The 15636-nt window shown below is 32.1% G+C and overlaps 1 protein-coding gene across 2 annotated transcripts in view; it reads left to right on the forward strand.

Moving 5' to 3' along the window:
* stumps (DBB domain-containing protein stumps) overlaps positions 1-15636 on the forward strand; it is a 45235-nt gene that overhangs the window by 16376 nt on the left and 13223 nt on the right. For both annotated transcript variants that reach the window (XM_088190197.1, XM_088190196.1), the window contains exon 2: positions 7325-8113. In XM_088190197.1, coding sequence (XP_088046323.1) covers positions 7325-8113 — 789 coding nt within the window. The remainder of the gene's footprint in view (positions 1-7324; positions 8114-15636) is intronic.

The raw sequence follows: 15636 nt of genomic DNA on the forward strand, positions 1-15636 counted from the left end.
TCAAGTCATTTTTATGAATGTAGTGACCGGGAAGTGGTTAAAACATTTTTGATCTCAGATTTTTTTTTATGCTAACACTTTTTATAATATATGGTGAATACGGAATTTACAGCATCACAAAAAATAATCAATTATGCGTTATCGTAGTGCAAAATCCAAGCTCACAATTTTAGTTATATACTATACCACTATAATAAAAAAAAAAGTAAGAAGAACTTTGACATTTTATCAAACTTGACGTGATTTTTTGTTCATTGCTACAATAGGACCTCATTTTTAATGTTGCATTTCATCATCAGTTACAACTAGGGATTCCAATCCCGGGCCAAAATTTTGATCCCGGGATTTCGGTATTGCAATTAGTCGATCCCGGGATCCCGGGACCAGTCCCGGGATAATTTTCATGTTATTTTATCGATAAAAATAATTTAAAATGAATAATACAATATTTTTTTACATCAGTTTTTTATAACGTACAATGTATAAAGTACGTATAATTTTAGTCTTGGACTTAAAATAGAAAATAATATAATAAAAATAAAAAAAGGGAAGGTCTTATTTATTTATTTGAGAAGATAAAAAATGAGCTTTTGACAATGTATGTACATATGTACATTCATAGACACAATTAATGTAAAACATTATTTTGGAAAAAACTCACGAAGTAACATCAAAGCATCAAGCGTTTCATCATTTAGCCTTGATCTGATTTTGGTTCCTAAGCAGCCTGCAGCTGAAAAAGCACGTTCAGACTCACAGCCTCAAAGATTCACAGATGACACGTGCAACTCGCGCAAGTTTGTATACGAAATATAACGATTTTGTCAATAATAATTCGATTGTGCTTGATAAATTAATCAATCCAAAAAATTCGGGATTATGTTTTATAATCCCGGGACTCATCGGGTATTGAAAATCGTTCGGGATCCCGGGATCCGGGATCCCGGGATTGGAATCCCTAGTTACAACCCTATAGCAATTATGGGTCGCTAACGGCGTCATTTAATTATTGTTCAGCCATTTTTTGTGATGTGTATTTGTGAAAAAATTATTCCGAAATGCTTTTGCCGTGAATATTTGACTTCTGAGATTTTTTTTTATATGAGAAATTTGTGATCTGTTCTTATGTAAATTGTAAAATCGTGCCGTCGCCGTTGTAGTGTGAACGCTCGGTTAGATTACCTTGATGAGCTTTTACGACGCAATTATATTCTCTGAGCGTACACTCATTGGCTGCCAGTTGTGCAATCCCGCATTCCTTCCGCGCGCGTAAACAAACATTGCGGCGCCATACTATTCGAAGTTCAAAAAGGTTGGCTACCGCTGGGGCAACGTGTCGAGAATACACCGGATGGGGCTGCCCGATCCCAACATGTGCCGGAACGACGCATTTGGACCCGCGCCTCTTCTCTTTCTGTATTTTGAATATAAATTTCTCCTCGCGTATCCTTCCTTGTTTGTTGTATGGCCATTTCAGCTGTTTGGTTTTGAATATAATAGAATTAATCGAAAGAGATTTTCAATATATAATAAAAACATACATATTTGGCTCATTGGCTTTAAAAGCGCTTGGTCGATCACGTATGTAGTATTATTGGCAGGTCGATGAACACGCTGTATTTATATATCGATACACAAAGCGAGTTGATATGACTTATATTGAAAAATTACATAAAAAATGGCGTACAAAATAAAATTCGCACCAATGAGCTGGAAGAATTAATTTAGCGAATATTTTTTTAAATGGTTAACAATGGATGACTTTGACAAAAAACTTTTTCATGTACAATTGTTGAGGGCTACGTTCATATTTTAAGCAATTACTGTTTTATTTTTACGAATTGTCCTAGGAATATTATTATACAAATTCACACCTCCATACATAATTCCCCTGGACGTACTAATAAAAGTAATAGAAATGATGTCCCTGATTCTAAACCAAAAAATCTTCGGTTATCCATCAAAAAAAATCTGGAAAAAACATGTTCAATCTATCCAGAAAATATTTTTTAATATACTTTTTTTAATTGCGGAGGCTCAGTTTTTTGCCACTGCTTCCTCATTTTATTTATAATTTTAATTAATTTATTAACCGATGGAATGAGTTCAACATAATTATGAGAATTTTTACGCGTCGGTACTAGGGATTCCAACCCCGAGTCAAAATTTTAATTACGGGATTTCGGAATTGCAATTAGTCGATCCTGGGATCCTGGATTTAATATTAGTTATATTATTTTATCGATAAAAATAATTTTAAATGAATAATACAATATATTTTTACATCTGTTTTTTATAACATACAATGTATAAAGTCCAATTAATGGAAAACATTATTTTGAATAAAATGCACGAAGAACATCATAGCATCAAGCGTTTCATCATTTAGCCTGGATCTGATTTTATCCAGGATCTAGTGCAATTTCGAACTTTTGGTTCACATATCATCAAGCTTTTTGCGATTATATCCTGTAACTCTTGTTTCATTGTTTCATTCGATTGATGACGTTATTAGTGGCTCTGATATTTGGATTATATCTTGATCTTTTTCTTTACTTAATCTTTCAATAAGTTTTTGAATAGTTTCTTTTATAGTTTTACGAGATGTTTTGTTGTCATTGAATGCTGAAGGGTTAAATAAATATTTTAGTGTATCAGTTAAATCGGTGTTTTTGTAGAGAAATTAATCAATCTTTGTTTAATGAAGACTTAAGCTCGATCAATTGTCTGACGAAGAATATAGTGGATTACTTCGGTCGAGTTCGGTTCTGCCCGCTCTAAAATCTCTCGGAAGTTGTCCGAGGTTACCGAGAACGGGAGGTAAAGTGGAGGTAATTCAGTCGACTTGGCCAGCGTCGAGCGCTTCCGAACATTGTCGGCATTATTTCCGAGTCAAAGGGACCGAAGTCGGAGCTGGTCTTTTGAGCGCGAGCCGTGAGATACTTCCCCTTTCGCTCTCTTGCGTGTTAAGTGACGAGACATCGTGGTCACGTGGTCAAGTTATAATACCACATGCTTATCGGGGACAACAGACTTTGAATATTTTAGGGCACCAAAAGGGATTAATTATATTTTTGATAGTTTATTCTTCTTACAGATATCGTTATTATGTTTTTTTTCATATAAAATTAAATAATTAAAAAATAATTAGTGGTACTTGATTTTGTTAAAAAAAATCATTTCGAATATCCTTATGTATTTTCCTAGATCGGTTTATATAAATGTCACGCCATAACGAATTCTTATTTAGAATCGATGGCGACAAATTCTAGGATAGTCACAGATGTGGTGTTCGTATTCTGTATCATTTGTATGCCTTATGGCATTTTGCAAAAGCCGACAAAAGATTTTGCGTAAATTGAATATTTACGACAGAAAAGCTTTCATTGATATTGTATTGGTGAGTGCCCACACAAACGTTTATAATTATCAGTAGCGTAATTTTAATAATATGACAATTTAAAAATTGCGATTATTTGGCACTTTTTTCGATCGCGCACAAATATGCCGGCTGTACGTGACAGAAGCCGCCGTCCGGACGGCATATGAAATTTACAACAGTGTGGTCGCTTACTCAAGTCGTAGATCTCGGCCGACTTCAGTTGTAACTTCGGTTCGGACAACTTCCAGAGAGGAATAAAACTGTATTTAAAAATTGCGGCAGAGTGCTTCGACTGCTAATTTTAGAGGTTTTAATACTTGTATAATTTCTTCATTTTCATTAAATGTCACCGAAAAATTCTTTATGTCTATTAGTTTTTTCTATACATGTTTTTAAAAATAAAAATCGTTTCAGCATATTATAAAGACTGTTCCATCTGGTTTTACAGTCTAATATCATATAAGTGAAAGTTCTTTTCCTATATTATTTTGTAGAATAAAATTATTTTTAGTTGGTGATCTTTTAAATATTGCTACGAATTTTGTGACTCTATACCTTCTTCATATTCGTATCCATCAGTATATTGATATTGATCATTTTTTTCATAGCAAGATTCCAAATTTTCAGTTAGAATTTTCTTGTAAAAGACTTCAGAAATGGTGAGGTGAATTCCATGAACGATGCATAATTGATGTTCAGACATTACAAGTTTCTGTTACTATAGAAACTATATCGTTATTCAATGATATATGATGGTTTTCCAGACATTTATTTAATAATTGAACACAAGAATTGGCTGGCATTGATCCATGCACCCAATTTTTTTTAGTTTCACTGTGCACATTATGTTCATGTAGCGTTTATTAGCGAAGTCCACTCGTCAAACGTCAAACTAAAACGCTTTCTATTTTTTTTACGTAATCGACTACACGATTCCTTATCGAAGTTACAAAAAAAGGAAGAGATTGGTATCCTTTGGCTATAAGAGCTGCTCTCAAATCAATCGATGTATTAAATATATTGAATGGTAAACCATCTCGAGATATGTCATCCGTGCAAGCACAGCGTCAAGTGATTGATCTTCTTTGATTAAAAAATAGTCGGATATTAAATTTCTTTTCAAGAGTATTTCCATATCGAATTAATATCACCATATTTTTTATGAATATTATATTTTGGTTGTTTATTCATTATTGAAGGGCGAAAATATTTGATTGAAATATAATGTACGAGGGTATGAAATTAAAAATATTCCTGATTATATAATATCTAACGGGAGCAATTTTTTGTTGATTGTCATTTTTTTAATTTCAGATTGTTATTGTTGTAAAATGAGGGCTCATTAAAGGTAATAAATAATGTTTTTATTGATAACAAATCCATTACGATCCAGGACGTTGGGTTCAATTTTAAAATTTTATGTGTTTTACATTCATTACAACATTATTTATCACCTTAAATGAGCTCTAGTTTTGTTATTTAACATTTTTCGCTCTCGAAATTCATTTAAATACAATGATTTTTATACTCCATGTTGTCATCAATGCGTAACGCAGTAAATAATTTATTTTCCGCAAGCATTCGGTGTTCCACAAAAGGCACGTGCAACTCGCACAAGTATGTGTAATATGATTTTGTTAATAATAATTCGACTGTGTTTGAAAATTTCGGGATTACGTTTTATAATTCCGGGACTCATCAGGTATTGAAAATCGTTCGGGATCCCGGGATCGGAATCCTTAGTCGTTACTAATGATATTTATCATATTTGAGATAAATTTCTTAACTCATCTCTTTTTTGAAGAAGTAGGACATGTAGATGGCACAAAATAAAGATGGTCTATAGTCTATTTATTTATCATTTTTAATCAGTAGGTGCACAAAAACACAATTATCTTAATTTTCTGCTCTGTAAATGGTCAGTCGCCTTGAGGGGCGGTAGCGATATGTGTAAGTACACAGGGCGGTATTGGTTTGTTGATCTCAAAATACAATTCTCGAGATTCGCAAAAGTGAATTCTGCATATATTTGTTTTAGTGAACTGAAAAAATTTAAAACTCAATTTTAAGTGATTAATATTTCAGTTATCAGTTGAATTAAAAAAATATCAGTTTATAAGATTCAGAACTATGTTTTTTATATAATATTAAACGTTAGCGGTATAATTTAAAACATTCCTTATGTATCATTTCCCCGAAATATTAAAAATTATTTTTATTTTCTAAAGAAAGATTTTATTCATAAAAAGATCACATGGTTCAAAAGCGCAAATAATTCGTCCATAACCGAAACACTAATCGAAATAAATCGTCCGCGACCGTGGAACGCAGCCAAAATAAAAATGACGACAAAGATTAATCTTTCTAAAAGGGAGGAGATTGAAAAAAAACGAATCCTCTCAAAGGTCGAGGTTGGGCGCCACTTTCAAAAACATTGCCTCTGCATCATAATCATATTTATATTTACACGTTGTAAACAACAGCGGCGGCACGTGTTCGACGGCGGTTAGGATTTCCGAGAATAATTTCAAAATAAAAAAATAATCGCGACTGCCACTAGACGGCGTTGGTTACGACCGCGATTTTTTTCGTTATGGCCAAAAAGAAACGTCAAAAGAATCGCCCCTTAATTAAGATGTATTCGGGGGTAAAGGCGATAGAAGCCACGTTAAAATATATATGTTCATTAACATGTCGACGCACGTTCCGGTATTTTTACTCGTCATAAAGATGAGCATTGTCATTCAATCAGCGCTTCTTTAACGATAGAGAGGCGCTCGTTTTTTACGCTAATAAAAATAAAGAAAAGAGCGAAGGAAGCTGACAAAGAGGAAAACGACAATTAAGTTAATAAATATAACATACGTCGTGTATGTAATAAGTTTAGCTGCTTTAGAGCGAAAACCCTTTTTCATGTCAATTAATTTATTGTGGCATTTTTAAAAAATAATTAATATTTTTAGTCGCTGTAGTTGCACTACTTTCTTTTTTAAATTAATGTAACCTATTTTTTATTTTTAAGTATAATACATATAATATTTTTGAAATTAGCTTTATAATTTGTGCAAAATTTTATATCTCCAGGTCAAAAACTTATATCTGAATGAAATATTGGGAATTCGAATGACTCCTTTCTCAGGCTTGTAAGGTTCTATTCGGTCAATTCGGCGTAGCTTTGTTTGGTGCGAGCTCAGCTAAATCATAGATTCTCAAATTTAATTGACTCATTGCCCACTTAGTATGACAAAATTTTTCATCAAAATGTGTTGCAATTTTAATGTTTTCGTTAGTCTCATCTTCGTAGTACGTATATATTAAATTATAAATAAGCTTAAAAGATTTTTTAGACGAAATTTGTATTTAATTTACAGATAAAATTTATTGCTCAAATAATTTATTTATAACTATCATTGTTAAAAAAATTAATATGCCGATTACCATCGCATTTGATATGTCAACTCAAACCATTGATAATAAATCTAAAGGGACAGTTTCTAATAAAACTCTATTGTGTGAATGTCTCTGTTACTCAATGCACTATTGTATTATATTGTTAATGTTTCATAAGATATTTACTATTCACCTTTCGTATTAGTTATGTACGTTTTATCTCATATATGGAATAATTTGGTGATAACCGATAAGCATCGCTTGATCATCATTGACGTCCATTTCCGTTTACGTTCAGAATCCTAAATCTAATCACTTCTGGTGTTGCTTTTTGCATTAGAATGCAAAAAGTATACCAGAATGATACGTGATGCCTTTGGATCATCGCTTTGCTTCCAAGAAAGGAGATCACGCGCGGATATGGATGCTCGATTGTCATTGCCCGAATAAAACGGTTCTTGTGCCTGTTTTTGGCACTGACAAATCTGACTGTACTGTTACTGAATGCAACTGTTCAACTCCAATAAACGTTCGTTTTATTTTTTGTTTCAGATAACCCGTCGTACTTCACCGTTTCGTCCAACGGCAAAGACTCCAACGCCAACCAAGTGCACCAAAGACCCACAAAGCTCAGCTTGGGCAGTTCTAGCGATTGTACATCACCTAGATCTTTATCTAGAGATGTAGAGTTCTTCAGCAGGAGCAGTATTGACTCACCATGCTCGGAACCGCCTCTATACTCTGATGTATTATCAAAGAATCATTACTTGATACCCACTGCTAAATCCGGAAGAGATCAAAGCACAAAAAGAAGCTTTACATCTTTGCTTCGTTCGCTATCAGCTAACGCTGCTTGCAATCAAGATCCTCAATCTATATTGTTGGGAGAACCTAGACCGTCAGATATAGCTCCAGCTGATCATTGCTCTCCATTCGTTGGTAGATCTAATAGACGTTTCACGCACAGCAGGAATGCTTCTGAAAATCGCCACGCTGGAAGAAGAAGGGTTTTGCATTCAGAGAGCGATGAAGTCTTTCACACGATGCCTTTGTCTGCCAACACCAGAAGGAGGCACTCCATTGGCGCCTATCTAACTAAAGATAGGGGTTCGTCTAAGAATCTGCTCAAAGTTACTTCAGTGCCGAGTGAAATGCCTAGAGAACCAGCTCCGAAAGTCCCGAACGACGGATCTCCAGTGGTTGCTAGTAGAAATATCAGTCTGAAGAAGATACACCCGGTTACTACGCTTCACTGTGACGATTCTCCAGTTATAGTGAACTCCGTTACTAGCAATGGATCTTCTCAGAGGAAAAAGCGCATGAGATGTCCAAGCATGAAAGGTCTGTTTATTATTTATTATTTTAAGATATTTTTAGACGTATTTAATATGTATTTGTAGGCGAGCTAACGCATGCTTTTCCCGTAGATAGTTTATAATAATGTTTCTTAATCCATCGGGATTCAAATACAATATTATTGGCTTAGTTTTGTATCCAATTAAACTTCGAAAAAGCTTATTGTACAAAATATATAATTTACAGAAAAAAAACAGGTGTTAGTATTAGATGATAGAGTCGAATTCCGGTGATTATTTCTGATTTTTCATAATGATTCTTCGAGAAAGCTTGGTCGAAAATTGCTATCCAATCGTATTAGGGTCTAACTTTACCTTCAAATCATCCCCTATATGAATCTGAGCTGTTGAGCGGCCGTCCGATAATTACAAATGATAATTTAAACAATGTTTATTTGACGGAAGCAATATTTATTTTTTGTTGTGTTTCGAAGTGATGAAAAAAAGGTTTATGGAGTTATTTTTGTGGTATTATTTTTTATTCTTTTATTGTAACCTATAAGACGTGAGCCCAATGCATTACAATGGGACAAATCAGTACCAACTGGTACCTACAAGCAGTTCTGGCACCTTTTATCGAAGGTGTTCGAATCAATTCACAGAAAAAATTGTTCTTGGAGCATTTGATTCCTTATATCAATGTTTTTACTCTTATTGGATAGCAGAAGAGTATTTAAAACATATTTGGTTTTATGATGTAAAAGTGGAATAATATATTGATAAATTTCATCTGTTGCGGATTTTTCTCTACAAAATTATTTTGATTCTCTATGAAGATGAACTTTTGTTAATCGTCTGCCCTTTAGTGTCGGAAGTGTGCCATTTTCTCTTTCCCTTTCGCCATCAGCTTATTCCTATAACCTCGGTGAGAAAATTTTGACTAGAGAAACTTCCATTGTAAATTGAGAGCATGCAGAGATTCTCTCTACACGTAAACGAAGTCTGCGATAAATATTCCAATATGTTTTGTTATGAGGAATGCATTTCACTTTGACTTTGACGTTCTCAATCGAATATTTGTAAAATATTTGTTTATATTATCTTAAATAAAACTTGAAAAAATTTCAGAATGAAACAACACAGGTAATTGTTTTTTCTCTCAATATACCTGAGTGACTAGTGCCGCTCCAAAATGTGAGACAATAAGACGCTTCTTTTTAAAAACATTTTCGAATATAATACTATTTATTGGTGGTGTATATTATGACCGAAATTCGCAGAATTCGTTCCTTGAACGAAACAAAATGTTGGAAAGGTCTTTATTACGTTTTTGTATTTGTTGTTTCAAGGCGCAAAGATTTTATGTCAATCGGTTCAATAATTTTATCGCAGTAAATTTATTTCTAATTATTTAATATATATGAAAATCCGCATAAAATAAACATTGTAAGCTATTGTATATATAATAAATTCGATAAAATTATGTATGTACATATATACATACGAATGTTCCATCTATTTTAACCTCTCTCCAAGTATCAGAATTAAGTTTGGAACTACAGGACAACATCTGTAAAAAGTAATTGTGAAAATAAAAATGCACTAATGCTGCTATACGTGATCTTCACATTCGTGAAGTAAAACACCACGAAAAAGATTCAAGAAAGAATCCTCCCATTGACTCAAATGCATTTTATACAAAATTGAAAGCGTCGATAGAAAAAATATTGCTTGATAGTAAAAAAACAATGAGTTGGCGTATTGGTCTTGCGTACATTGGTTTGAAGGTATTAATACTCAACTGACATTCGGAAAAGTGTAAATTAGAAACTTGTTAATCAGACTGCAAGCAAATGAAATAGAAATGATTCAAGAATTCTGTGAATGAATCTTTGAAAAAACACATATAGAAAAACTGCATTTAAGATTTTCACAGATGAATTAATTGTCAATATTAATTCGTTGAAGTCAAAGTCAATTTCAGCACTTTTGATCATAAAACTTGTCGGACTATCTCAAAGACTTGCAGATACTTTAAAGTACATTGATCTGTGGTTACTCAGAATACGACATTCGGCCCTTTATACTAACAGAAAGATGAGTCGAGAAGATGTATTGGATAAAAGTTGGATTTTACTATGAGCATTTGCCTAAAATAAAATAAATTAAATTTCTGTTAAGAACAAAAAATATATTTTTTATTTTATATTGTGCGTTCCGGCACATTTATCTCAAAAAAAAAAAAAACAGTGCCTACCAGAATGAAGGTCTGAGATTCGGTGACACATCAAGTTTATAATCAAAAGATGTTTACTTTGCAGCCGGTTCTTAATTATAGTTATCTTATAATCAATGGCTTTCAAAAGTATGCGTGGCTATTGTGCAATTCTGGGTGTTCTGTCTATTTATATAATATATTTAATATATGTTAGTTAGAAAAACTATTGAGGGTAGATGTCTTATACATATAAATGTGAATGTTTTTAATGAAAAATATGTCAATGGTAATATTTAAAGATTTTTAATATAAAAGGTCGGAAAATTATAGACCTTCCTTTGTACATTTGTATATAATGCTATGATGCTTCTGTTCCTTTTCTTGTCGATGTTTATCCCACGGCAGACGTGGTTTGTGAAAAACGCTTTGGTTATTAAAACAGCTCGGTTTACTCATTAGCTAAGGGTCCAAAACCAAAAATAAAGAATAGAGACAGCGCTCCCTGGCAATCTGGTCTCTGTCTTTTGTTCCGTCGCGGTTTCTCTTCCAATTAATTTAAGCACGACTTGCCTTTAATCAAAATATTTTTTTGTTGATGATACCCATGCTTCTAAAAGAAGCAGAGCTTTCAGTCCCCAAAACACGTGTGTATGGTTCCTGTTTACGAATTAATCTATCTGCAGTTTATCTTTCTACATAGGTGAGTTTGCTTATTTTCTGGTGTTAAATAAAAATAATCGACAGCACGTGTAAGCACCAGAGCTGCTAGACTCTCCACAGTCCGAAGGGAGTCAAGTACCGGAAATTCGAATGGCACGAGACGAAGAAACGTTCGCGATTGAGCAGGAAGCTCAGATAATTTGACGTCGGTTTATTTAGGGCCCACCCTGTAGGCGAGAAACGTGCTGGAAGATTTATATAGCCGATAAAGAATTGCTTAGGTTTTATTGCCGTTGACAAACGGTTGAAGGAAGATCACGATTTTAATTTATCGTCCAATAAATTTAATACACAATCTGGTTTTTATGGACTATTTGTATTACATAATACTCGTGTGAAAACAATTCAATTAATTCCTAAGCTTAAATGAAAAATAACTATACTTTGAAACCATTTCTTATTTAATTGTTAGCATATAATTATGACACTGTACAACATTTTCAACACAAAGATAATATAACTACATTTTATTGCCAGTCATCACTTTTGCTTTGATACAATTTTGTGATTTTTAAAAATGATGACAACTTGATTTATTATATTAATTATATTAGGTGTGAATTTTTGATGAAAAAAAATTTGCATCCTCCGTTCTTGGAATAGTTAATAATGGCATTCGATTATGGTACAAATATCGCAATTGCACGAGATTCACACAGATCAAGTAATGATTTTGCCACGACAGTTTTTTAACAATAAAATTTGCCACTTATTTGGCCTGTCCAAATCAGTTATTCTCAATAATTAAATACAAAAATATGTTATATTCTAATCCTTTATTTTTGTATGCATTCATGACCATAATTGGCAAATTATTTGCATTTCCATTCAGAAACGTCGGTGTTTAGTCAATAGTTTACCAACAATAGTAGTTTATTGGAATTGAGCGGTATTCTCTTTTACTATGCCGATGACAATATCCGGCGTCGTGTTTCTCCATAGATTAACATTTTTCTAAGAACTGCACCGTGTCAGTGGAACGAGAGAAGAAATATCTTTCATGCGAGTCGAATTTGCAAAAACCTGGAACGACATAGTAACCAGATCAGTTTTAAAACATAAAAAATAAAATAATATTGAACAGAATAATGTCTATAAGTGCATCTGCTAAAATATTTCATGAAGCTTTCAAAACAACTCATGATGCATGCATCGCATCGAGTCATAGAGCGCCGGATATTGTAATCATATCATAAAATCAAAGAACATGTAACTGGTACATTGTGTCTTGTATAGTTTGTTTAAGTAGTAGTTAAACAGAACTGCATTTCATATCAAGGAGAGTGAGACAAGATTTATGGTGATTTTAAAGACATTAACATTAGGATAGAATTATATTATGTATGAACATTTAACATGTTCTACATATACTTTTTATATGTGACATGGATATTCCTAATAAAATATTTTAATTGTGTCTACTATTCTACTATATGCATATATTATTATAACATATAAGTTATTTATTTATGTACATATAAAGATCATCAGCCTTAAGATTGTTAAACTAGTAGTGACCAACAAATTGCATTATTTACACTATATTTATTATGTCTAATATTTCCTACTGCACTGTGAGTGCAAAAATATCTCTGTGGTCCTTCATTGATTTTTTTTAACAATGTATAAAGCATCATAACAAGTAGTAAAGTATAGTCCGTCCAAGATATGAACGCTCATTGCTACAGTATTGGTGAGAGAATATAATAGGGTGACCATGTGAAATATAACGTTCAATTAATTTTTCCTATTTTAATTTAATTTGTTAAAGATCATGTAAAATATCACTTTCTTACTTATTTTATTTATTTATATACATATTTAACTCAAAAACATGATAGCAGTTTTGGAATCACTCTCCAGGTTGAATATCTGTTTAATATAATATTTTTTAAAAATACCAATAGAATATTACAGTAATTGTTCTATTGATTACAAAATAACACAACATGACAATAATTTAAAATAAAAATATAACATTATAATTTTTAATTCAATTTCCAACGTATGGTCACTCTACCATTAAAACAGCCCTGATTTAATACTGGTAACGTTCTTCTGTCGGTGTAAGCAAATTCGCGGAAAACTGTATATGCATGCATGCATGCGTACACGCACCCTTGTTTCCAACACAACGATGATGAGCGTTAACATCTTGGACAGACTTTATACTATGTTTTATTCATATACTTTTTAATATTTCATTATTTTACCAATACGAATGTCGTAAGAAAAATTTATGTTTTAGAAAACCGATTCTTTTGACCGATCAATACATTTTTTCCAGATGTATTTTTATTTCTGTGTCCTATATAAAAAAAGCAAACAACATTGATTAGCACAACCTTATTTTATAAAATTGGCAATGATATGATAAGCCATTATAAAAATTCTAAAAATGTGTATTTCTGGAGTAGTAATAGTTTTTATTAAGATATCATATATGGCTCTGATAATGAATTATTTTACTCAAATAAACCTGTTTCACCATATTATTATATAAATTATGATTTTAATTTATATAACATTGTTGAAAATAATATAAAAAAGATTGATGACGATCATATAAATTTTAGGGATGTAACCAGTGGACCGCCCCGGGCGGCACTTGTTTGGGGGCGGCATTTTTGCGATGGAAGGACCGTTCGTGAATTAGAATGCGCTAGATACATATCCACGAATAGCTAAAAGTTAAGTTGATTATGCAAAAACAATAAACAATACTTAAAAAATGCTGATTTTATGACTTGGTCGGTCATAAAATGCCCCCTCTATAAAAAAATATTTTGGGCCGGGCCCAAATGATTAAAACTACAGCAGTCAATGTCCTCAAATCTCACCTAGTGACAAAAAATATTAATTTTATTTTTATTATTATATATTTTTTAATGTTTTCTCAAATTATTATTTTCATTTTTATTTTAAACGTTCAGTACCTTTAATTTTTTTTTAGCGAGCCGTTATTTTGAAATAAATTCAGTTAAGACTACGATAGTTTTCTTGTATTGCATAAATGATAAAAAAATAATATTTTTATTTTTACTTAAAAACATTTTTGCTTTCATTAATTTTTATATATATATATATAATTTTAATATATTTTAATATTTTTTGAATAGCCAACATTTTTAACAAGATAGCGGACTACATTATATTTACGATAACACAGTAAGTTCTAGAGCTATCCATTTCAACATTATTCATAATTTAGAAAGAGATGGCAAGTTTGTGTTTATCTTATCACATATCATTACTCAGATTGATTGTTAAATTTAAAAATCATAGTAATGATTTTAATTTCTATTACTTTGTTTAAAATATAAACAGGAGTAATGATTAGTATATCGAACGTATATCATGTGCTTTAGAGCTAAAAGTAGGGGGCATAAACCCAAACTTGCCATCTCTTTCTAAATTATGAATAATTATGAAATGGATTTATCTAATTTATTAAGCATATATAATATTGTTGCACAGTAATTAAAACGAGGCAATGTTTTTTGTGTTATTTTGTGTAACATATTTTTCATTCTGGATAAATATGTAATTATGTACCATGTTCCTTCAAATTAATGTTTTTATCTACATTTGCTCCTAAATGACAATTATATTGTCTTAAAAAAACGCATAAACAACAAAAAAAATATTTTTATTATAAAACATTTTTGCTCTTTTTACTTTTCTTTCTAAGATTTTTAACGTATTTATATTTTTTGCTTTTAAAATAGCTGGTATTTTTAGAAAATATAGCGGATACGTCCCGGTTTCATCGGGGTTGTCCCGGTTTCACATAGTTTCCGAGATGACCTTTTTTAGCTCCCTCAGCATCCCAAATCGAACAAAAATTTTCGAGTTTAATAATTGTTGTAAACCTATATATTATTAAAACTACGGCAGTTATAATGTCCTCAAATTTCGTTACATCTCTGTGCCTGTTTTATAAAAACGCAATAAATCCAACATTTTGCGCTCATAATCTCAACTTTCGCGCTCGTAATTTTGCGCCTAGAATTCAAAAACATTATGGATTTGAAATAATTTTAAATTTTAAGAGATAACTCGACCAATGCAGCCAATATTTGGATATCGATAGAAATTCTAACCACCACTAATGCTTGCATTACATTCTCTAGAAGTTGTCCAAACCGAAGTTCAACTGAAGTCGGCTGAGGTCGCCGACTTTCGAGTAGCGGCCATACTGCCACAAATTTCATATGCCGTCCGGACGGCGGCTTCTGTCACGTACAGCCGGCATATTTGCGCACGATCGGAAAAAGTGCTAAATAATCGCAATTTTTAAATTGTCATATTATTAAAATTACGCTACTGATAATTATAAAAGTTTGTGTAGGCACTCACCAATACAATATAAGTGAAAACTTTTCGGTCGTAAATATTCAATTTACGCAAAATCTTTGTCGGCTTTTGCAAAATGCCATAAGGCATAAAAATGATACTTCAGAATACGAACACCACATCTGTGACTACCCTAGAATTTGTCGCCATCGATTCTAAATAAGAATTCGTTATGGTGTGATATTTATATAAACCGATCTAGGAAAATACATAAGTATATTCGAAACGATTTTTTTAACAAAATCAAGTACCACTAATTATTTAATTTTATATGA

This window comes from Plectrocnemia conspersa, unplaced genomic scaffold (genome assembly GCF_051122295.1).
Source record: "Plectrocnemia conspersa isolate PC_06_02 unplaced genomic scaffold, ASM5112229v1 ptg000008l, whole genome shotgun sequence".
Taxonomy (NCBI): domain Eukaryota; kingdom Metazoa; phylum Arthropoda; class Insecta; order Trichoptera; family Polycentropodidae; genus Plectrocnemia; species Plectrocnemia conspersa.